The sequence below is a fragment of the Toxotes jaculatrix genome, chromosome 12 (assembly GCF_017976425.1).
Source record: "Toxotes jaculatrix isolate fToxJac2 chromosome 12, fToxJac2.pri, whole genome shotgun sequence".
Taxonomy (NCBI): domain Eukaryota; kingdom Metazoa; phylum Chordata; class Actinopteri; family Toxotidae; genus Toxotes; species Toxotes jaculatrix.
Genome location: NC_054405.1, coordinates 20,045,907 through 20,071,878, shown reverse-complemented (window position 1 = coordinate 20,071,878; position 25,972 = coordinate 20,045,907). Strand labels below are relative to the sequence as shown.

General features: G+C 32.2%; 1 protein-coding gene across 1 annotated transcript in view; it reads right to left on the bottom strand.

Moving 5' to 3' along the window:
* coro6 (coronin 6) overlaps window positions 1-25,972 on the bottom strand; it is a 52,461-nt gene that overhangs the window by 1,621 nt on the left and 24,868 nt on the right. Inside the window, exons 6-10 of the mRNA XM_041051082.1 lie at window positions 3,536-3,655; window positions 3,346-3,450; window positions 3,054-3,199; window positions 2,030-2,087; window positions 1,341-1,568 (exon numbers count right to left, since the gene is read on the bottom strand). Of these exons, the coding sequence (XP_040907016.1) occupies window positions 1,341-1,568; window positions 2,030-2,087; window positions 3,054-3,199; window positions 3,346-3,450; window positions 3,536-3,655 (657 nt within the window). The remainder of the gene's footprint in view (window positions 1-1,340; window positions 1,569-2,029; window positions 2,088-3,053; window positions 3,200-3,345; window positions 3,451-3,535; window positions 3,656-25,972) is intronic.

Here is a 25,972-nt window from a genome sequence, read left to right as displayed (position 1 = left end):
TATCCAGTGTATTTATTAAACCAGCGAACCCAGGTTTGGTCACCGTACTGAGGGGCATCATATCTTTTGCGATGCACTTTGTTACTTTTTGAGCAATTTCCATGTGCCGTTTTGAAGTACACTCATACGGAGTTACGCTTTCAAATATTTCTGTAATTGATACTTGCCGGGTGGTCTTTGGTTTACTTGAGTAGGTTTTGCACAATACCTGACGCTGCGCAACGTCTAATGTTTTTTTTTTTTAATCCAAAACACAGAAAGTATAAAACATGGACATAGCACCCGTAATGTCAGCCATTGGTTTCGGGGAGTCGGTTTTTGTGACCAAACCATGGGCATGCACCATCTTGGATTTTAGTGGGAGTGTACTTTCCATATTTGGCACTGTTGTTGTTGTTATCAGAAATAAAAATAATGATAATAATAATAATAATGTTTAATATTTAATATTTACCGGCTTTCACCGCTGCCTCCACCCACTATCCACTTACAGTTACAGCAGCACACAAACAACAGCAGCCGCTTACTGACTGTGCTCTGTCCACACAATGTCAGACTTTTTAAACAGAAAAATTAGACAAAATAAAATTGTAGCCTAGTATTCCCGCAATAAACGGACTCTGAGAGCACGGAACACACCCCAACAGCGTTCCTAACGTTAGCTGCTCCGGTCCTCTATCTGTATCAGCAGCGACCATAAATCGGCAATTAAGTCATAAGCCAGCAGCAAAATATGCTAATACATGCTAACTAGTCCATCCAAAATAGTCCCACACAACTGACGTACTGCTCCTCTTTGGCATTAAATTTTCCGAAAGGGGGGAGTTGTAGGTTTCAGCAGTGAGGATCACTTCCACGTTCAAAAAGCTGCAGTTCAGGGATTAGCTGATTAGCCTTAGGCTAGCTCAGTTGCTCCGAGCTAAGTGGCTGGGTTCTCAGCCGGCTGACCCCGGCTGACCCGTAGAGTAACCGCCTCTTTGGCAAATATGGAAAGTACACTCCCACTAAAATCCAAGATGGCGCAGCTCAAATGCCCATGTTTTGGTCACAAAACCGACTCCCTGAAACCAATGGGTGACGTCATGGGGGCTACGTCCATGTTTTATATAGTCTATGATTATTCGCAGTGCCAGCTTCTGTCGAGCCTGAGGCCATTACAGATTAACGCGCAATCAGTCTCTCACATGTCGCGTGACAGAGTGTAATGTGCAGTTTCTGAGGTTGAAAAATCGCGTTTTTTCACATCGCAATATGATCGCAAATGCAATTAATCGTTCAGCCCTAATACCTAATACCATTATGTGACCATAATATAACAACAGGTTGGCTAAAGGACTTACTGGCAAGCTGTTGGTGTCCAAAACGGACATGCTGCGTCGGGTGGTGGGTCTGGAGTCCAGCACGTTCTTCTTTGCCACTTTGAGCTCTCGGCTTTTCGGAGGCACGTAGCCCTCCCTCATGGACACCAGAATTGGATCCTCATCGCGGCCATCAAGCCACTCTTCGGGCTCCATGGCAGGTTCAGGCCCCGCTGTGTCCGGATACAGGTCATCCTGGAAGAGGTCTGACTGTGGTGGAAGAAAAGAGGAAGAAAAAAAGGAGATATACAGTATGTGGTTTTGTTTTGTATTTTGGCATGTACTATACAGTGGTTGTTTTTTTAAATACTTTAATGTTATAGTTGGTCAAAATACAACTAATTTGAACTGATTTTTTTTTATAGTTGAATCTAGAAAATGTATCAAAATTTTGAAATTGGTCATATGTTTTGTCTGAAAAAGAAAAAGATTCGTCTGAAAAGTAATAACTATAGCTTTGAGGGGGAAAAATATTAAGTGAAAAGCACAATATTTCCCTCTGACCTGTAGAGTGGGCTTGAAGTATGAGGTATTATGATATTGAAATAGATTAAAGTAAAAGTACCTCAAAACTGTAAGTACAGTACTTGAGTAAATGTCTGTGATTGTCTTCAACTACTGTAAAAGTCAAAAGCCTGTAAGGTGAAATCAGTGGGACAGTGGGGGCTTACTTTTCTGGGCACTGTCATTGTGATGGGCTCACACTTTTTGTCAAGGAGCTTGTATAACCTAAGAGATGAGACAGAGCAGAGAGAAAAGAGGAGAGAATATAAGTCTATGTTTTACATCACACGTTGATTTGGTGGAATGACAGGCCTCAGGCGGTTGTAAGCAGATGGAAGCGCAACCACATGAGCCCTCATCCATCCATCTGTTTTCTATACAGCTTGATCCGTCTGGGTCGCGGGGAGCTGGAGCCTATCCCAGCTGACTGCGGGCGAGAGATAGGGTACGACCTGGAGTGGTCGCCAGTCAATCGCAGGGCCGACACGCAAAAACAGGTAACTACACACGCACAGTCACCTAGGGACAATGAGTAGTAGCCAGTTAACCTAATGTGCATGTTTTTGGGATTGTGCCACGCAGGCACAGGGGCACATGCAAACTCTGTGCAGAAGAGCTCAGACCGGGTTTCGAACCTGGAGCCCTCGTGTTGCTAGTATTGCCACAGTACTTTAGCTTAGTGCGGCAAAGTTTGCAGACAATATACGTCCTGTTGACGTGTTTAAAACTCCTGCCACGAAAATCAAAGCGCATCCACATGCTCGCTTTTAGCCCAGATGCAGCTGGATAGATTGGTTGGTTGTCGTTAATGGTTTTACTTTTTCCATTTCGCACACCTCTTGTCTCGCTAGCATCATGGCTAACATAGTAAGCTCGCTCGCTGGCTCTGTTACAGGGTGTTGTTAGTCAACAGCTCCGCCTTGTGGTTAAATCCCGGATGACAGCCAGTAACTGGAGAGTAACCGCTATGTATTAATAAAAAAATCGATCTTTGGAAATTGAATAATCGTCCATAGTATAATCGCGATTAATCAATAATCGACCTCACATACACTTTAACATTGTCTTCTGATGGATAGTTCATCAGATATGAACATTTTTGGCATAAATGCAGTGAATAAACTAATGAAAAAGACAAAAGAATTTGGCCTCGAGTGAAGTGATGTACTGTCTGTACGGTCTGTATCTTACCTGGCGATCTCGCATTTGCTGACGTCCACACCTCTCTTGGGCATAAAGCCCATCCCTCTCTGGGGCTCCTTACTGCTGAAGGTGTTGAGGTAGTGGACGTACGGCGGCTCCTCTGTGATCTCAAAGTAACGGACACTGCTGTCGCCCTGCGCACGCCAAACACAGAAAACGCATACATGAAACATGTCAAAAATAAATGTGACATTGTTATTACTGAGGCAGGAAATACTGCTGGATCTGCATACATTACTAAACATATTATGCAGTACATTTACACTTTAATTTAGCATACCTTTCCACAGAGGTAGACCATGTTTGCATCTGCATCATAGTATGGTAACAACACTCCATTACTTGTGTCCAACTCCAACAGTGCAATAGGCTCCTCGAAATTTGTCTGTGAGGAGTAAAATGGATGAAGAAGTCCTACATTTTGTTGTGTACATATGTTTCTGCACGTATTGAATATTATTGCTTGTTACCGGGTCCCAGAGTCCGAGCTCTCTTTGGCTCATCCTGGTGAATCCTGTGGTGAAGATGTTTCCGTCTCTTGTGAAGATGGCTCGCATTGGCCGAATCCCCTCATGTGGAGCAAGCCGTTCCTGAAGATCAGCAGAAGAAAGACGTTACTATAACAACAGGTTCGGTTTTGTACAGATATAAGATAGAATGTGTTAATTAGTGAGTTTCAGAGGTTCAATGTGGCTGTTTCCTTGTTTCTTGTCTAACTCTCATCAACAAAGCAAACAAGTAATCTCCAATTATTACTTAAATAGATCGTAAGTCCCGCCCTCTTCACGCTGATACTAACACCGTCATCAAATTTGCTGATGACACGGCCATCGTGGGTCTGATCAGCGGTGGCAGTGAGGCTCCATACAGGGAGGAGGTCCAGAGGCTAGTGGCCTGGTACAGTAACAACCACCTCATCATTGATTTCCGGAGGCAGAGGACAACGCCGCACACAGATATAAGCATCAACGGAGAGGTGGTGGAGCGGGTCACAGACTTCAAGTTCCTCGGTCTGCACATCTCAGAGGACCTGGACTGGACTGTGAACACCACCAGGGGCGTGCTGGGGTTGAAATCAGCCTGGGAGCTTGGTTTGGAGAGGCCTTTTACCCGATAGCACACCGGATGTAAGTGGAACTGTGATTTTAACATGAATACTTTATTTGCAATACAAAAACAATCTAATGATATACAGTCAGCAGAGTGTACTAAAGTAAGCTACATATACTCACACATACTATGCATACTCAAACACTATTTATTTAAAAATTAAAACTACTGTGTGTGTGTGCGCGGGGAGAACAGAGGCAAAAAGACTGGCAAAATTTCTGCTTTATTTGGTAGCATGAAAACATGGAAAAGAAGATGCTTTGTGTGTTCCTTGCATGTGGTTTTGCTCAAATAAAAGCAATTAAGTGTGTATGTGTGTGTGTGTCTGTGGCTTCTTTCTTAATTTAGCCCGCTCGTCTTTCTTGTTTTCTTGTAACAGTTTGATGACTGACTGAGCGGCTGGGCCTATGTTGACACCTCAGAGCCGTATGACACTTTTCATGACATCTTGAGTTCTTACTAAAATATGACTTTTTTGGCATATTTTGACGCCTTAGTAAACAATGAGGTGTTTCATGACATTTTGAGGTCTTACTAAAATATGACTTTTTTTTGGACCTCAAAATGTCATAAAAAACGTCATAGTATAGTAAGGCGTCAAAATCGGCCAAAAAAAGTCAAAATTTTTTTGGACCTCAAAATGTCATAAAAAACGTCATAGTATAGTAAGGCGTCAAAATCGGACCCAAAAAGTCAAAATTTTTTTGGACCTCAAAATGTCATAAAAAACGTCATAGTATAGTAAGGCGTCAAAATCGGACCAAAAAAGTCAAAAAAATTTTGGACCTCAAAATGTCATAAAAAACGTCATAGTATAGTAAGGCGTCAAAATCGGCCAAAAAAAGTCAACATTTTTTTGGACCTCAAAATGTCATAAAAAAACGTCATAGTATAGTAAGGCGTCAAAATCGGCCAAAAAAAGTCAAAATTTTTTTGGACCTCAAAATGTCATAAAAAACGTCATAGTATACTAAGGCGTCAAAATCGGCAAAAAAAAGTCTAAATTTTTTTTGACCTCAAAATGTCATAAAAAACGTCATAGTATAGTAAGGCGTCAAAATCGGACAAAAAAAGTCAACATTTTTTTGGACCTCAAAATGTCATAAAAAACACCATAGTATAGTAAGGCGTCAAAATCGGACCAAAAATGTCAAAAATTTTTTTGACCTCAAAATGTCATAAAAAACGTCATAGTATAGTAAGGCGTCAAAATCGGCAAAAAAAAGTCAACATTTTTATGGACCTCAAAATGTCATAAAAAACGTCATAGTATAGTATGGCGTCAAAATCGGCCAAAAAAAGTCAACATTTTTTTGTACCTCAAAATGTCATAAAAAATGTCATACGGCCGTAAGGCGTCAAAATCGGAGAAAAGAAGTCACAATTTTTTTAGACCTCAAAATGTCATAAAAAAAAGTCATAGTATACTAAGGCGTCAAAATCGGCAAAAAAAAGTCAAAATTTTTTTTGACCTCAAAATGTCATAAAAAACGTCATAGTATAGTAAGGCGTCAAAATCGGACAAAAAAAGTCAACATTTTTTTGGACCTCAAAATGTCACAAAAAACGTCATCGTATAGTAAGGCGTCAAAATCGGACCAAAAAAGTCAAAATTTTTTTTGACCTCAAAATGTCATAAAAAACGTCATAGTATAGTAAGGCGTCAAAATCGGACCAAAAATGTCAAAAAATTTTTGGACCTCAAAATGTCATAAAAAACGTCATAGTATAGTAAGGCGTCAAAATCGGACAAAAAAAGTCAACATTTTTTTGGATCTCAAAATGTTATAAAAAACGTCATACGGCCGTAACGCGTCAAAATCGGCCAAAAAAAGTCTAAATTTTTTTGGACCTCAAAATGTCACAAAAAACGTCATCGTATAGTAAGGCGTCAAAATCGGACCAAAAAAGTCAAAATTTTTTTTGACCTCAAAATGTCATAAAAAATGTCATAGTATAGTAAGGCGTCAAAATCGGACCAAAAATGTCAAAAATTTTTTGGACCTCAAAATGTCATAAAAAACGTCATAGTATAGTATGGCGTCAAAATCGGCCAAAAAAAGTCAACATTTTCTTGTACCTCAAAATGTCATAAAAAACGTCATACGGCCGTAAGGCGTCAAAATCGGAGAAAAAAAGTCACAATTTTTTTAGACCTCAAAATGTCATAAAAAAAAGTCATACGGCCGTAAGGCGTCAAAATCGGCCAAAAAAAGTCAAAATTTTTTTGGACCTCAAAATGTCATAAAGAACGTCATAGTATAGTAAGGCGTCAAAATCGGACCAAAAAAGTCAAAAAAATTTTTGACCTCAAAATGTCATAAAAAACGTCATAGTATAGTAAGGTATCAAAATCGGCCAAAAAAAGTCAAAATCTTTATTTTGATGCCTAAAAAAACGCCATACTATACTATGACGTTTTTTATGACATTTTGAGGTCCAAAAAAATTTTGACTTTTTTTGGCCGAAAAAAACGCCATACTATACTATGAGGTTTTTTATGACTTTTTGAGGTCCAAAAAATGTTTGACTCTTTTTGGTCGAAAAAAACGCCATACTATACTATGAAGTTTTTTATGACTTTTTGAGGTAAAAAAAAATGTTGACTTTTTTTGCCCGATTTTGACGCCTTACTATACTATGACGTTTTTTATGACTTTTTGAGGTCAAAAAAAATTTTGACTTTTTTTGGCCGAAAAAAACGCCTTACTATAATATGATGTTTTTTATGACTTTTTGAGCTCAAAAAAATGTTTGACTTTTTTTGCCAGAAAAAAAAACGCCTTACTATACTATGACGTTTTTTATGACTTTTTGAGGTCAAAAAAAATTTTGACCTTTTTTGACCGATTTTGACGCCTTACTATACTATGACGTTTTTTATGACTTTTTGAGGTCAAAAAAATTTTTGACTTTTTTTGGCCGAAAAAAACGCCTTACTATACTATGACGTTTTTTATGACTTTTTGAGGTCAAAAAAATTTTTGACTTTTTTTGCCCGAAAAAAACGCCTTACTATACTATGACGTTTTTTATGACTTTTTGAGGTAAAAAAAAATGTTGACTTTTTTTGGCCGAAAAAAACGCCTTACTATACTATGACGTTTTTTATGGCTTTTTGAGGTCAAAAAAAATGTTGACTTTTTTTGGCCGAAAAAAACGCCTTACTATACTATGACGTTTTTTATGACTTTTTGAGGTCAAAAAAAATGTTGACTTTTTTTGGCCGAAAAAAAAGCCTTACTATACTATGACGTTTTTTATGACTTTTTGAGGTCCAAAAAAATTTTGACTTTTTTTGCCCGATTTTGACGCCTTACTATACTATGACGTTTTTTATGACATTTTCAGGTCCAAAAAAATTTTGACTTTTTTTTGCCGATTTTGATGCCTTACTATACTATGACGTTTTTTATGACTTTTTGAGGTCAAAAAAAATGTTGACTTTTTTTGGCCGAAAAAAACGCCTTACTATACTATGACGTTTTTTATGACTTTTTGAGGTCAAAAAAAATGTTGACTTTTTTTGGCCGAAAAAAACGCCTTACTATACTATGACGTTTTTTATGACTTTTTGAGGTAAAAAAAAATGTTGACTTTTTTTGGCCGAAAAAAACGCCTTACTATACTATGACGTTTTTTATGACTTTTTGAGGTAAAAAAATTTTTTGACTTTTTTTGGCCGAAAAAAAAGCCTTACTATACTATGACGTTTTTTATGACTTTTTGAGGTCAAAAAAAATTGTGACTTTTTTTGGCCGATTTTGACGCCTTACTATACTATGACGTTTTTTATGACATTTTGAGGTCAAAAAAATTTTTGACTTTTTTTGGCAGAAAAAAACGCCTTACTATACTATGACGTTTTTTATGACATTTTGAGGTCAAAAATTTTTTTGACTGTTTTTGGCCGAAAAAATCACCTTACTATACTATGACGTTTTTTATGACATTTTGAGGTCCAAAAAAATGTTGACTTTTTTTTCCCGATTTTGATGCTTTACTATACTATGACGTTTTTTATGACATTTTGAGGTCAAAAATTTTTTTGACTTTTTTTGGCCGAAGAAAACGCCTTACTATACTATGACGTTTTTTATGACTTTTGTAGGTCAAAAAAAATTTTGACTTTTTTTGGCCGAAAAAAACGCCATACTATACTATGACGTTTTTTATGACATTTTGAGGTCAAAAATTTTTTTGACTTTTTTGGTCCGATTTTGACGCCATACTATACTATGACGTTTTTTATGACATTTTGAGGTCAAAAAAATTTTTGACTTTTTTGGTCCGATTTTGACGCCATACTATACTATGACATTTTTTATGACATTTGTAGGTCAAAAAAATTTTTGACTTTTTTTGGCCGAAAAAAACGCCATACTATACTATGGCATTTTTTATGACATTTTGAGGTCAAAAAAAATTTTGACTTTTTTTGGTCGAAAAAAACGCCATACTATACTATGACGTTTTTTATGACATTTTGAGGTCAAAAATTTTTTTGACTTTTTTGGTCCGATTTTGACGCCATACTATACTATGACGTTTTTTATGACATTTGTAGGTCAAAAAAAATGTTGACTTTTTTTGGCCGAAAAAAACGCCTTACTATACTATGACGTTTTTTATGACATTTTGAGGTCAAAAAAAATGTTGACTTTTTTTGGCCGAAAAAAACGCCTTACTATACTATGACGTTTTTTATGACTTTTTGAGGTCAAAAAAAATGTAGACTTTTTTTGCCCGATTTTGACGCCTTACTATACTATGACGTTTTTTATGACATTTTGAGGTCAAAAAAAAACGTGACTTTTTTTGGCCCGAAAAAAACGCCTTACTATACTATGATGTTTTTTATGACTTTTTGAGGTCAAAAAAAATGTTGACTTTTTTTGGCCGAAAAAAACGCCTTACTATACTATGACGTTTTTTATGACTTTTTGAGGTCAAAAAAAATTTTGACTTTTTTTGCCCGATTTTGACGCCTTACTATACTATGACGTTTTTTATGACTTTTTGAGGTCAAAAAAAATGTTGACTTTTTTTGGCCGAAAAAAACGCCTTACTATACTATGACGTTTTTTATGACTTTTTGAGGTCAAAAAAAATGTTGACTTTTTTTGGCCGATTTTGACGCCTTACTATACTATGACGTTTTTTATGACATTTTGAGGTCAAAAAAAATTGTGACTTTTTTTGGCCGATTTTGACGCCTTACTATACTATGACGTTTTTTATGACATTTTGAGGTCCAAAAAAAGTTTGACTTTTTTTGGCCGATTTTGACGCCTTACTATACTATGACGTTTTTTATGACATTTTGAGGTCCAAAAAAAGTTTGACTTTTTTTGGCCGATTTTGACGCCTTACTATACTATGACGTTTTTTATGACATTTTCAGGTCCAAAAAATTTTTGACTTTTTTTTGCCGATTTTGATGCCTTACTATACTATGACGTTTTTTATGACATTTTGAGATCCAAAAAAATTTTGACTTTTTTTGGCCAAAAAAACGCCTTACTATACTATGACGTTTTTTATGACATTTTGAGGTCAAAAAAAATTGTGACTTTTTTTGGCCGAAAAAAACGCCTTACTATACTATGACGTTTTTTATGACTTTTTGAGGTCAAAAAATTTTTTGACTTTTTTTGGCCGATTTTGACGCCTTACTATATTATGACGTTTTTTATGACTTTTTGAGGTCAAAAAAAATTTTGACTTTTTTTGCCCGATTTTGACGCCTTACTATACTATGACGTTTTTTATGACTTTTTGAGGTCAAAAAAATTTTTGACTTTTTTTGGCAGAAAAAAACGCCTTACTATACTATGACGTTTTTTATGACATTTTGAGGTCAAAAATTTTTTTGACTGTTTTTGGCCGAAAAAATAGCCTTACTATACTATGACGTTTTTTATGACATTTTGAGGTCAAAAAAATTTTTGACTTTTTTTGCCCGAAAAAAACGCCTTACTATACTATGACGTTTTTTGTGACATTTTGAGGTAAAAAAAAATTTAGACTTTTTTTGCCCGATTTTGACGCCTTACTATACTATGACGTTTTTTATGACATTTTGAGGTCAAAAAAATTTTGACTTTTTTTTGCCGATTTTGATGCCTTACTATACTATGACGTTTTTTATGACTTTTTGAGGTAAAAAAAAATGTTGACTTTTTTTGGCCGAAAAAAACGCCTTACTATACTATGACGTTTTTTATGACTTTTTGAGGTCAAAAAAAATGTTGACTTTTTTTGGCCGAAAAAAACGCCTTACTATACTATGACGTTTTTTATGACTTTTTGAGGTCAAAAAAAATGTTGACTTTTTTTGGCCGAAAAAAACGCCTTACTATACTATGACGTTTTTTATGACTTTTTGAGGTAAAAAAAAATGTTGACTTTTTTTGGCCGAAAAAAACGCCTTACTATACTATGACGTTTTTTATGACTTTTTGAGGTAAAAAAAATTTTTGACTTTTTTTGGCCGAAAAAAAAGCCTTACTATACTATGACGTTTTTTATGACTTTTTGAGGTCAAAAACAATTGTGACTTTTTTTGGCCGATTTTGACGCCTTACTATACTATGACGTTTTTTATGACATTTTGAGGTCAAAAAAATTTTTGACTTTTTTTGCCCGAAAAAAACGCCTTACTATACTATGACGTTTTTTATGACATTTTGAGGTCAAAAAAAATTTAGACTTTTTTTGCCCGATTTTGACGCCTTACTATACTATGACGTTTTTTATGACATTTTGAGGTCCAAAAAAAATTTTGACTTTTTTTGGCCGAAAAAAACGCCTTACTATACTATGACGTTTTTTATGACTTTTTGAGGTCAAAAAAAATTTTGACTTTTTTTGCCCGATTTTGACGCTTTACTATACTATGACGTTTTTTATGACTTTTTGAAGTCAAAAAAAATTTTGAATTTTTTTGGCCGAAAAAAACGCCTTACTATACTATGACGTTTTTTATGACTTTTTGAGGTAAAAAAAAATGTTGACTTTTTTTGGCCGAAAAAAAACGCCTTACTATACTATGACGTTTTTTATGACTTTTTGAGGTAAAAAAAAATGTTGACTTTTTTTGGCCGAAAAAAACGCCTTACTATACTATGACGTTTTTTATGACTTTTTGAGGTCAAAAAAAATGTTGACTTTTTTTGGCCGAAAAAAACGCCTTACTATACTATGACGTTTTTTATGACTTTTTGAGGTCAAAAAAATTTTTGACTTTTTTTGCCCGATTGTGACGCTTTACTATACTATGACATTTTTTATGACTTTTTGAGGTCAAAAAAAATTTTGACTTTTTTTGCCCGAAAAAAACGCCTTACTATACTATGACGTTTTTTATGACTTTTTGAGGTCAAAAAAAATTTTGACTGTTTTTGCCCGATTTTGACGCCTTACTATACTATGACGTTTTTTATGACTTTTTGAGGTCAAAAAAAATGTTGACTTTTTTTGGCCGAAAAAAACGCCTTACTATACTATGACGTTTTTTATGACATTTTGAGGTAAAAAAAATGTTGACTTTTTTTGGCCGAAAAAAACGCCTTACTATACTATGACGTTTTTTATGACTTTTTGAGGTAAAAAAAAATGTTGACTTTTTTTGGCCGATTTTGACGCCTTACTATACTATGACGTTTTTTATGACATTTTGAGGTCAAAAAAAATTGTGACTTTTTTTGGCCGATTTTGACGCCTTACTATACTATGACGTTTTTTATGACATTTTGAGGTAAAAAAAATTTTTGACTTTTTTTGGCCGAAAAAAACGCCTTACTATACTATGACGTTTTTTATGACTTTTTGAGGTCAAAAAAAATTTTGACTTTTTTTGCCCGATTTTGACGCTTTACTATACTATGACGTTTTTTATGACTTTTTGAGGTCAAAAAAAATGTTGACTTTTTTTGGCCGAAAAAAAACGCCTTACTATACTATGACGTTTTTTATGACATTTTGAGGTCAAAAAAAATTGTGACTTTTTTTGCCCGATTTTGACGCCTTACTATACTATGACGTTTTTTATGACATTTTGAGGTCCAAAAAAAATTTTGACTTTTTTTGGCCGAAAAAAACGCCTTACTATACTATGACGTTTTTTATGACTTTTTGAGGTCAAAAAAAATTTTGACTTTTTTTGCCCGATTTTGACGCTTTACTATACTATGACGTTTTTTATGACTTTTTGAAGTCAAAAAAAATTTTGAATTTTTTTGGCCGAAAAAAACGCCTTACTATACTATGACGTTTTTTATGACTTTTTGAGGTAAAAAAAAATGTTGACTTTTTTTGGCCGAAAAAAACGCCTTACTATACTATGACGTTTTTTATGACTTTTTGAGGTAAAAAAAAATGTTGACTTTTTTTGGCCGAAAAAAACGCCTTACTATACTATGACGTTTTTTATGACTTTTTGAGGTCAAAAAAAATGTTGACTTTTTTTGGCCGAAAAAAAACGCCTTACTATACTATGACGTTTTTTATGACTTTTTGAGGTCAAAAAAATTTTTGACTTTTTTTGCCCGATTGTGACGCTTTACTATACTATGACATTTTTTATGACTTTTTGAGGTCAAAAAAAATTTTGACTTTTTTTGCCCGAAAAAAACGCCTTACTATACTATGACGTTTTTTATGACTTTTTGAGGTCAAAAAAAATTTTGACTGTTTTTGCCCGATTTTGACGCCTTACTATACTATGACGTTTTTTATGACTTTTTGAGGTCAAAAAAAATGTTGACTTTTTTTGGCCGAAAAAAACGCCTTACTATACTATGACGTTTTTTATGACATTTTGAGGTAAAAAAAATGTTGACTTTTTTTGGCCGAAAAAAACGCCTTACTATACTATGACGTTTTTTATGACTTTTTGAGGTAAAAAAAAATGTTGACTTTTTTTGGCCGATTTTGACGCCTTACTATACTATGACGTTTTTTATGACATTTTGAGGTCAAAAAAAATTGTGACTTTTTTTGGCCGATTTTGACGCCTTACTATACTATGACGTTTTTTATGACATTTTGAGGTCAAAAAAATTTTTGACTTTTTTTGCCCGAAAAAAACGCCTTACTATACTATGACGTTTCTTATGACTTTTTGAGGTCAAAAAAAATTTTGACTTTTTTTGCCCGATTTTGACGCTTTACTATACTATGACGTTTTTTATGACTTTTTGAGGTCAAAAAAAATGTTGACTTTTTTTGGCCGAAAAAAACGCCTTACTATACAATGACGTTTTTTATGACATTTTGAGGTCAAAAAAAATTGTGACTTTTTTTGCCCGATTTTGACGCCTTACTATACTATGACGTTTTTTATGACATTTTGAGGTCCAAAAAAATTTTGACTTTTTTTGGCCGAAAAAAACGCCTTACTATACTATGACGTTTTTTATGACTTTTTGAGGTAAAAAAAAAAGTTGACTTTTTTTGGCCGATTTTGACGCCTTACTATACTATGACGTTTTTTATGACATTTTGAGGTCCAAAAAAATTTTGACTTTTTTTGCCCGATTTTGACGCTTTACTATACTATGACGTTTTTTATGACTTTTTGAGGTCAAAAAAAATTGTGACTTTTTTTGCCCGATTTTGACGCTTTACTATACTATGACGTTTTTTATGACTTTTTGAGGTCAAAAAAAAGTTTGACTTTTTTTGGCCGAAAAAAAAAGCCTTACTATACTATGACGTTTTTTATGACATTTTGAGGTAAAAAAAAAACTTGACTTTTTTTGGCCGAAAAAAACGCCTTACTATACTATGACGTTTTTTATGACTTTTTGAGGTAAAAAAAAATGTTGACTTTTTTTGGCCGAAAAAAACGCCTTACTATACTATGACATTTTTTATGACATTTTGAAGTCAAAAAAAATTTTGACTTTTTTTGGCAGATTTTGATGCCTTACTGTACTATGACGTTTTTTATGACATTTTGAGGTCAAAAAATTTTTTGACTTTTTTTGGCCGAAAAAAACGCCTTACTATACTATGACGTTTTTTATGACATTTTGAGGTCCAAAAAATTTTTGACTTTTTTTGGCCGATTTTGACGCCTTACTATATTATGACGTTTTTTATGACTTTTTGAGGTCAAAAAAATGTTTGACTTTTTTTGCCCGATTTTGACGCCTTACTATACTATGACGTTTTTTATGACTTTTTGAGGTCAAAAAAAATTTTGACTTTTTTTACCCGAAAAAAACGCCTTACTATACTAAGACGTTTTTTATGACATTTTGAGGTCAAAAAATTTTTTGACTTTTTTTGGCCGATTTTGACGCCTTACTATACTATGACGTTTTTTTATGACATTTTGAGGTCCAAAAAAAGTTTGACTTTTTCTGGCCGGTTTTGACGCTTTACTATACTATGATGTTTTTTATGACATTTTGAGGTCCAAAAAAATTTTGACTTTTTTTTGCCGATTTTGACACCTTACTATACTATGACGTTTTTTATGACATTTTGAGGTCCAAAAAAATTTTGACTTTTTTTGGCCGAAAAAAACGCCTTACTATACTATGACGTTTTTTATGACATTTTGAGGTCAAAAAAATTTTTGACTTTTTTTGCCCGATTTTGACGCTTTACTATACTATGACGTTTTTTATGACTTTTTGAAGTCAAAAAAAATTTTGAATTTTTTTGGCCGAAAAAAACGCCTTACTATACTATGACGTTTTTTATGACTTTTTGAGGTAAAAAAAAATGTTGACTTTTTTTGGCCGAAAAAAACGCCTTACTATACTATGACGTTTTTTATGACTTTTTGAGGTCAAAAAAAATGTTGACTTTTTTTGCCCGAAAAAAACGCCTTACTATACTATGACGTTTTTTATGACTTTTTGAGGTCAAAAAAATTTTTGACTTTTTTTGCCCGATTGTGACGCTTTACTATACTATGACATTTTTTATGACTTTTTGAGGTCAAAAAAAATTTTGACTTTTTTTGGCCGAAAAAAACGCCTTACTATACTATGACGTTTTTTATGACATTTTGAGGTCAAAAAATTTTTGACTTTTTTTGGCCGAAAAAAACGCCATACTATACTATGACGTTTTTTATGACTTTTTGAGGTCAAAAAAAATTTTGACTGTTTTTGCCCGATTTTGACGCCTTACTATACTATGATGTTTTTTATGACTTTTTAAGGTCAAAAAAATTTTTGACTTTTTTTGCCCGATTTTGACGCCTTACTATACTATGATGTTTTTTATGACATTTTGAGGTCAAAAAAAATTTTGACTTTTTTTGCCCGATTTTGACGCTTTACTATACTATGACGTTTTTTATGACATTTTGAGGTCCAAAAAAATTTTGACTTTTTTTTGCCGATTTTGACACCTTACTATACTATGACGTTTTTTATGACATTTTGAGGTCAAAAAAAATTTTGACTTTTTTTGGCCGAAAAAAACACCTTACTATACTATGACGTTTTTTATGACATTTTGAGGTAAAAAAAAATTGTGACTTTTTTTGGCCAAAAAAACGCCTTACTATACTATGACGTTTTTTATGACATTTTGAGGTCAAAAAATTTTTTGACTTTTTTTGGCCGAAAAAAACGCCTTACTATACTATGACGTTTTTTATGACTTTTTGAGGTCAAAAAAATTTTTGACTTTTTTTGGCCGATTTTGACGCCTTACTATATTATGATGTTTTTTATGACTTTTTGAGGTCAAAAAAAATTTTGACTTTTTTTGCCCGATTTTGACGCCTTACTATACTATGACGTTTTTTATGACTTTTTGAGGTCAAAAAAAATGTTGACTTTTTTTGGCCGAAAAAAACGCCTTACTATACTATGACGTTTTTTATGACATTTTGAGGTCAAAAATTTTTTTGACTGTTTTTGGCCGAAAAAATCGCCTTACTATACTATGACGTTTTTTATGACCTTTTGAGGTCAAAAAAAATGTTGACTTTTTTTGGCCGAAAAAAACGCCTTACTATACTATGACGTTTTTTATGACTTTTTGAGGTCAAAAAAAATGTTGACTTTTTTTGGCCGATTTTGACGCCTTACTATACTATGACGTTTTTTATGACATTTTGAGGTCAAAAAAATTTTTGACTTTTTTTGGCAGAAAAAAACGCCTTACTATACTATGACGTTTTTTATGACATTTTGAGGTCAAAAATTTTTTTGACTGTTTTTGGCCGAAAAAATCGCCTTACTATACTATGACGTTTTTTATGACATTTTGAGGTCAAAAAAATTTTTGACTTTTTTTGGCAGAAAAAAACGCCTTACTATACTATGACGTTTTTTATGACATTTTGAGGTCAAAAATTTTTTTGACTGTTTTTGGCCGAAAAAATCACCTTACTATACTATGACGTTTTTTATGACATTTTGAGGTCCAAAAAAATGTTGACTTTTTTTGCCCGATTTTGATGCTTTACTATACTATGACGTTTTTTATGACTTTTTGAGGTCAAAAATTTTTTTGACTGTTTTTGGCCGATAAAATCGCCTTACTATACTATGACATTTTTTATGACATTTTGAGGTCAAAAAAATTTTTGACTTTTTTTGGCCGAAAAAAAACGCCTTACTATACTATGACGTTTTTTATGACATTTTGAGGTCCAAAAAAATGTTGACTTTTTTTGCCCGATTTTGATGCTTTACTATACTATGACGTTTTTTATGACATTTTGAGGTCAAAAAAATTTTTGACTTTTTTTGGCCGAAGAAAATGCCTTACTATACTATGACGTTTTTTATGACTTTTGTAGGTCAAAAAAAATTTTGACTTTTTTTGGCCGAAAAAAACGCCATACTATACTATGACGTTTTTTATGACATTTTGAGGTCAAAAAAAATTTTGACTTTTTTTGGTCGAAAAAAACGCCATACTATACTATGACGTTTTTTATGACATTTTGAGGTCCAAGAAAATTTTGACTTTTTTTGGCCGATTTTGACGCCTTACTATACTATGACTTTTTTTATGACATTTTGAGGTCAAAAAAATGTTGACTTTTTTGGTCCGATTTTGACGCCTTACTATACTATGACGTTTTTTATGACATTTTCAGGTCAAAAAAAATTTTTGACTTTTTTTGGCCGAAAAAAAGGCCATACTATACTATGACGTTTTTTATGACATTTTGAGGTCAAAAAAAATTTTGACTTTTTTTGGTCGAAAAAAACGCCATACTATACTATGACGTTTTTTATGACATTTTGAGGTCAAAAATTTTTTTGACTTTTTTGGTCCGATTTTGACGCCATACTATACTATGACGTTTTTTATGACATTTTGAGGTAAAAAAAAAAACTTGACTTTTTTTGGCCGAAAAAAACGCCTTACTATACTATGATGTTTTTTATGACTTTTTGAGGTCAAAAAAAATGTTGACTTTTTTTGGCCGAAAAAAACGCCTTACTATACTATGACGTTTTTTATGACATTTTGAGGTCAAAAAAAATGTTGACTTTTTTTTGGCCGAAAAAAACGCCTTACTATACTATGACGTTTTTTATGACTTTTTGAGGTCAAAAAAAATGTTGACTTTTTTTGGCCGAAGAAAACGCCTTACTATACTATGACGTTTTTTATGACTCTTTGAGGTCAAAAAAAATTTTGACTTTTTTTGCCCGATTTTGACGCTTTACTATACTATGACGTTTTTTATGACTTTTTGAGGTCAAAAAAAATTTTGACTTTTTTTGGCCGAAAAAAACGCCTTACTATACTATGACGTTTTTTATGACTTTTTTAGGTCAAAAAAATTTTTGACTTTTTTTGGCCGAAAAAAACGCCTTACTATACTATGACGTTTTTTATGACTTTTTGAGGTCAAAAAAATTTTTGACTTTTTTTGCCCGATTTTGACGCCTTACTATACTATGACGTTTTTTATGACATTTTGAGGTCCAAAAAAATTTTGACTTTTTTTGGCTGATTTTGACGCCTTACTATACTATGACGTTTTTTATGACATTTTGAGGTCAAAAAAAATGTTGACTTTTTTTGGCCGAAAAAAACGCCTTACTATACTATGACGTTTTTTATGACTTTTTGAGGTCAAAAAATTTTTTGACTTTTTTTGGCCGAAAAAAACGCCTTACTATACTATGACGTTTTTTATGACATTTTGAGGTCAAAAAAATTTTTGACTTTTTTTGGCAGAAAAAAACGCCTTACTATACTATGACGTTTTTTATGACATTTTGAGGTCAAAAATTTTTTTGACTGTTTTTGGCCGATAAAATCGCCTTACTATACTATGACGTTTTTTATGACATTTTGAGGTCCAAAAAATTTTTGACTGTTTTTGGCCGAAAAAAACGCCTTACTATACTATGACGTTTTTTATGACTTTTTGAGGTCCAAAAAATTTTTGACTTTTTTTGGCCGATTTTGACGCCTTACTATATTATGATGTTTTTTATGACTTTTTGAGGTCAAAAAAATGTTTGACTTTTTTTGCCCGAAAAAAACGCCTTACTATACTATGACGTTTTTTATGACTTTTTGAGGTCAAAAAAAATTTTGACTTTTTTTACCCGAAAAAAACGCCTTACTATACTAAGACGTTTTTTATGACATTTTGAGGTCAAAAAATTTTTTGACTTTTTTTGGCCGATTTTGACGCCTTACTATACTATGACGTTTTTTTATGACATTTTGAGGTCCAAAAAAAGTTTGACTTTTTCTGGCCGATTTTGACGCTTTACTATACTATGATGTTTTTTATGACATTTTGAGGTCCAAAAAAATTTTGACTTTTTTTTGCCGATTTTGACACCTTACTATACTATGACGTTTTTTATGACATTTTGAGGTCAAAAAAAATGTTGACTTTTTTTGGCCGAAAAAAACGCCTTACTATACTATGACGTTTTTTATGACTTTTTGAGGTCAAAAAAAATGTTGACTTTTTTTGGCCGATTTTGACGCCTTACTATACTATGACGTTTTTTATGACATTTTGAGGTCAAAAAAAATTGTGACTTTTTTTGGCCGATTTTGACGCCTTACTATACTATGACGTTTTTTATGACATTTTGAGGTCCAAAAAAAGTTTGACTTTTTTTGGCCGATTTTGACGCCTTACTATACTATGACGTTTTTTATGACATTTTGAGGTCCAAAAAAAGTTTGACTTTTTTTGGCCGATTTTGACGCCTTACTATACTATGACGTTTTTTATGACATTTTCAGGTCCAAAAAATTTTTGACTTTTTTTTGCCGATTTTGATGCCTTACTATACTATGACGTTTTTTATGACATTTTGAGATCCAAAAAAATTTTGACTTTTTTTGGCCAAAAAAACGCCTTACTATACTATGACGTTTTTTATGACATTTTGAGGTCAAAAAAAATTGTGACTTTTTTTGGCCGAAAAAAACGCCTTACTATACTATGACGTTTTTTATGACTTTTTGAGGTCAAAAAATTTTTTGACTTTTTTTGGCCGATTTTGACGCCTTACTATATTATGACGTTTTTTATGACTTTTTGAGGTCAAAAAAAATTTTGACTTTTTTTGCCCGATTTTGACGCCTTACTATACTATGACGTTTTTTATGACTTTTTGAGGTCAAAAAAATTTTTGACTTTTTTTGGCAGAAAAAAACGCCTTACTATACTATGACGTTTTTTATGACATTTTGAGGTCAAAAATTTTTTTGGCTGTTTTTGGCCGAAAAAATAGCCTTACTATACTATGACGTTTTTTATGACATTTTGAGGTCAAAAAAATTTTTGACTTTTTTTGCCCGAAAAAAACGCCTTACTATACTATGACGTTTTTTGTGACATTTTGAGGTAAAAAAAAATTTAGACTTTTTTTGCCCGATTTTGACGCCTTACTATACTATGACGTTTTTTATGACATTTTGAGGTCAAAAAAATTTTGACTTTTTTTTGCCGATTTTGATGCCTTACTATACTATGACGTTTTTTATGACTTTTTGAGGTCAAAAAAAATGTTGACTTTTTTTGGCCGAAAAAAACGCCTTACTATACTATGACGTTTTTTATGACTTTTTGAGGTCAAAAAAAATGTTGACTTTTTTTGGCCGAAAAAAACGCCTTACTATACTATGACGTTTTTTATGACTTTTTGAGGTCAAAAAAAATGTTGACTTTTTTTGGCCGAAAAAAACGCCTTACTATACTATGACGTTTTTTATGACTTTTTGAGGTAAAAAAAAATGTTGACTTTTTTTGGCCGAAAAAAACGCCTTACTATACTATGACGTTTTTTATGACTTTTTGAGGTAAAAAAAATTTTTGACTTTTTTTGGCCGAAAAAAAAGCCTTACTATACTATGACGTTTTTTATGACTTTTTGAGGTCAAAAACAATTGTGACTTTTTTTGGCCGATTTTGACGCCTTACTATACTATGACGTTTTTTATGACATTTTGAGGTCAAAAAAATTTTTGACTTTTTTTGCCCGAAAAAAACGCCTTACTATACTATGACGTTTTTTATGACATTTTGAGGTCAAAAAAAATTTAGACTTTTTTTGCCCGATTTTGACGCCTTACTATACTATGACGTTTTTTATGACATTTTGAGGTCCAAAAAAAATTTTGACTTTTTTTGGCCGAAAAAAACGCCTTACTATACTATGACGTTTTTTATGACTTTTTGAGGTCAAAAAAATTTTTGACTTTTTTTGCCCGATTTTGACGCTTTACTATACTATGACGTTTTTTATGACTTTTTGAAGTCAAAAAAAATTTTGAATTTTTTTGGCCGAAAAAAACGCCTTACTATACTATGACGTTTTTTATGACTTTTTGAGGTAAAAAAAAATGTTGACTTTTTTTGGCCGAAAAAAACGCCTTACTATACTATGACGTTTTTTATGACTTTTTGAGGTAAAAAAAAATGTTGACTTTTTTTGGCCGAAAAAAACGCCTTACTATACTATGACGTTTTTTATGACTTTTTGAGGTCAAAAAAAATGTTGACTTTTTTTGGCCGAAAAAAACGCCTTACTATACTATGACGTTTTTTATGACTTTTTGAGGTCAAAAAAATTTTTGACTTTTTTTGCCCGATTGTGACGCTTTACTATACTATGACATTTTTTATGACTTTTTGAGGTCAAAAAAAATTTTGACTTTTTTTGCCCGAAAAAAACGCCTTACTATACTATGACGTTTTTTATGACTTTTTGAGGTCAAAAAAAATTTTGACTGTTTTTGCCCGATTTTGACGCCTTACTATACTATGACGTTTTTTATGACTTTTTGAGGTCAAAAAAAATGTTGACTTTTTTTGGCCGAAAAAAACGCCTTACTATACTATGACGTTTTTTATGACATTTTGAGGTAAAAAAAATGTTGACTTTTTTTGGCCGAAAAAAACGCCTTACTATACTATGACGTTTTTTATGACTTTTTGAGGTAAAAAAAAATGTTGACTTTTTTTGGCCGATTTTGACGCCTTACTATACTATGACGTTTTTTATGACATTTTGAGGTCAAAAAAAATTGTGACTTTTTTTGGCCGATTTTGACGCCTTACTATACTATGACGTTTTTTATGACATTTTGAGGTAAAAAAAATTTTTGACTTTTTTTGGCCGAAAAAAACGCCTTACTATACTATGACGTTTTTTATGACTTTTTGAGGTCAAAAAAAATTTTGACTTTTTTTGCCCGATTTTGACGCTTTACTATACTATGACGTTTTTTATGACATTTTGAGGTCAAAAAAAATTGTGACTTTTTTTGCCCGATTTTGACGCCTTACTATACTATGACGTTTTTTATGACATTTTGAGGTCCAAAAAAAATTTTGACTTTTTTTGGCCGAAAAAAACGCCTTACTATACTATGACGTTTTTTATGACTTTTTGAGGTCAAAAAAAATTTTGACTTTTTTTGCCCGATTTTGACGCTTTACTATACTATGACGTTTTTTATGACTTTTTGAAGTCAAAAAAAATTTTGAATTTTTTTGGCCGAAAAAAACGCCTTACTATACTATGACGTTTTTTATGACTTTTTGAGGTAAAAAAAAATGTTGACTTTTTTTGGCCGAAAAAAACGCCTTACTATACTATGACGTTTTTTATGACTTTTTGAGGTAAAAAAAAATGTTGACTTTTTTTGGCCGAAAAAAACGCCTTACTATACTATGACGTTTTTTATGACTTTTTGAGGTCAAAAAAAATGTTGACTTTTTTTGGCCGAAAAAAACGCCTTACTATACTATGACGTTTTTTATGACTTTTTGAGGTCAAAAAAATTTTTGACTTTTTTTGCCCGATTGTGACGCTTTACTATACTATGACATTTTTTATGACTTTTTGAGGTCAAAAAAAATTTTGACTTTTTTTGCCCGAAAAAAACGCCTTACTATACTATGACGTTTTTTATGACTTTTTGAGGTCAAAAAAAATTTTGACTGTTTTTGCCCGATTTTGACGCCTTACTATACTATGACGTTTTTTATGACTTTTTGAGGTCAAAAAAAATGTTGACTTTTTTTGGCCGAAAAAAACGCCTTACTATACTATGACGTTTTTTATGACATTTTGAGGTAAAAAAAATGTTGACTTTTTTTGGCCGAAAAAAACGCCTTACTATACTATGACGTTTTTTATGACTTTTTGAGGTAAAAAAAAATGTTGACTTTTTTTGGCCGATTTTGACGCCTTACTATACTATGACGTTTTTTATGACATTTTGAGGTCAAAAAAAATTGTGACTTTTTTTGGCCGATTTTGACGCCTTACTATACTATGACGTTTTTTATGACATTTTGAGGTCAAAAAAATTTTTGACTTTTTTTGCCCGAAAAAAACGCCTTACTATACTATGACGTTTCTTATGACTTTTTGAGGTCAAAAAAAATTTTGACTTTTTTTGCCCGATTTTGACGCTTTACTATACTATGACGTTTTTTATGACTTTTTGAGGTCAAAAAAAATGTTGACTTTTTTTGGCCGAAAAAAACGCCTTACTATACTATGACGTTTTTTATGACATTTTGAGGTCAAAAAAAATTGTGACTTTTTTTGCCCGATTTTGACGCCTTACTATACTATGACGTTTTTTATGACATTTTGAGGTCCAAAAAAATTTTGACTTTTTTTGGCCGAAAAAAACGCCTTACTATACTATGACGTTTTTTATGACTTTTTGAGGTAAAAAAAAATGTTGACTTTTTTTGGCCGATTTTGACGCCTTACTATACTATGACGTTTTTTATGACATTTTGAGGTCCAAAAAAATTTTGACTTTTTTTGCCCGATTTTGACGCTTTACTATACTATGACGTTTTTTATGACTTTTTGAGGTCAAAAAAAATTGTGACTTTTTTTGCCCGATTTTGACGCTTTACTATACTATGACGTTTTTTATGACTTTTTGAGGTCAAAAAAAAGTTTGACTTTTTTTGGCCGAAAAAAAAAGCCTTACTATACTATGACGTTTTTTATGACATTTTGAGGTAAAAAAAAAACTTGACTTTTTTTGGCCGAAAAAAACGCCTTACTATACTATGACGTTTTTTATGACTTTTTGAGGTAAAAAAAAATGTTGACTTTTTTTGGCCGAAAAAAACGCCTTACTATACTATGACATTTTTTATGACATTTTGAAGTCAAAAAAAATTTTGACTTTTTTTGGCAGATTTTGATGCCTTACTGTACTATGACGTTTTTTATGACATTTTGAGGTCAAAAAATTTTTTGACTTTTTTTGGCCGAAAAAAACGCCTTACTATACTATGACGTTTTTTATGACATTTTGAGGTCCAAAAAATTTTTGACTTTTTTTGGCCGATTTTGACGCCTTACTATATTATGACGTTTTTTATGACTTTTTGAGGTCAAAAAAATGTTTGACTTTTTTTGCCCGATTTTGACGCCTTACTATACTATGACGTTTTTTATGACTTTTTGAGGTCAAAAAAAATTTTGACTTTTTTTACCCGAAAAAAACGCCTTACTATACTAAGACGTTTTTTATGACATTTTGAGGTCAAAAAAAATTTAGACTTTTTTTGCCCGATTTTGACGCCTTACTATACTATGACGTTTTTTATGACATTTTGAGGTCCAAAAAAAATTTTGACTTTTTTTGGCCGAAAAAAACGCCTTACTATACTATGACGTTTTTTATGACTTTTTGAGGTCAAAAAAAATTTTGACTTTTTTTGCCCGATTTTGACGCTTTACTATACTATGACGTTTTTTATGACTTTTTGAAGTCAAAAAAAATTTTGAATTTTTTTGGCCGAAAAAAACGCCTTACTATACTATGACGTTTTTTATGACTTTTTGAGGTAAAAAAAAATGTTGACTTTTTTTGGCCGAAAAAAACGCCTTACTATACTATGACGTTTTTTATGACTTTTTGAGGTAAAAAAAAATGTTGACTTTTTTTGGCCGAAAAAAACGCCTTACTATACTATGACGTTTTTTATGACTTTTTGAGGTAAAAAAAAATGTTGACTTTTTTTGGCCGAAAAAAACGCCTTACTATACTATGACGTTTTTTATGACTTTTTGAGGTCAAAAAAATTTTTGACTTTTTTTGCCCGATTGTGACGCTTTACTATACTATGACATTTTTTATGACTTTTTGAGGTCAAAAAAAATTTTGACTTTTTTTGCCCGAAAAAAACGCCTTACTATACTATGACGTTTTTTATGACTTTTTGAGGTCAAAAAAAATTTTGACTGTTTTTGCCCGATTTTGACGCCTTACTATACTATGACGTTTTTTATGACTTTTTGAGGTCAAAAAAAATGTTGACTTTTTTTGGCCGAAAAAAACGCCTTACTATACTATGACGTTTTTTATGACATTTTGAGGTAAAAAAAATGTTGACTTTTTTTGGCCGAAAAAAACGCCTTACTATACTATGACGTTTTTTATGACTTTTTGAGGTAAAAAAAAATGTTGACTTTTTTTGGCCGATTTTGACGCCTTACTATACTATGACGTTTTTTATGACATTTTGAGGTCAAAAAAAATTGTGACTTTTTTTGGCCGATTTTGACGCCTTACTATACTATGACGTTTTTTATGACATTTTGAGGTAAAAAAAATTTTTGACTTTTTTTGGCCGAAAAAAACGCCTTACTATACTATGACGTTTTTTATGACTTTTTGAGGTCAAAAAAAATTTTGACTTTTTTTGCCCGATTTTGACGCTTTACTATACTATGACGTTTTTTATGACATTTTGAGGTCAAAAAAAATTGTGACTTTTTTTGCCCGATTTTGACGCCTTACTATACTATGACGTTTTTTATGACATTTTGAGGTCCAAAAAAAATTTTGACTTTTTTTGGCCGAAAAAAACGCCTTACTATACTATGACGTTTTTTATGACTTTTTGAGGTCAAAAAAAATTTTGACTTTTTTTGCCCGATTTTGACGCTTTACTATACTATGACGTTTTTTATGACTTTTTGAAGTCAAAAAAAATTTTGAATTTTTTTGGCCGAAAAAAACGCCTTACTATACTATGACGTTTTTTATGACTTTTTGAGGTAAAAAAAAATGTTGACTTTTTTTGGCCGAAAAAAACGCCTTACTATACTATGACGTTTTTTATGACTTTTTGAGGTAAAAAAAAATGTTGACTTTTTTTGGCCGAAAAAAACGCCTTACTATACTATGACGTTTTTTATGACTTTTTGAGGTCAAAAAAAATGTTGACTTTTTTTGGCCGAAAAAAACGCCTTACTATACTATGACGTTTTTTATGACTTTTTGAGGTCAAAAAAATTTTTGACTTTTTTTGCCCGATTGTGACGCTTTACTAT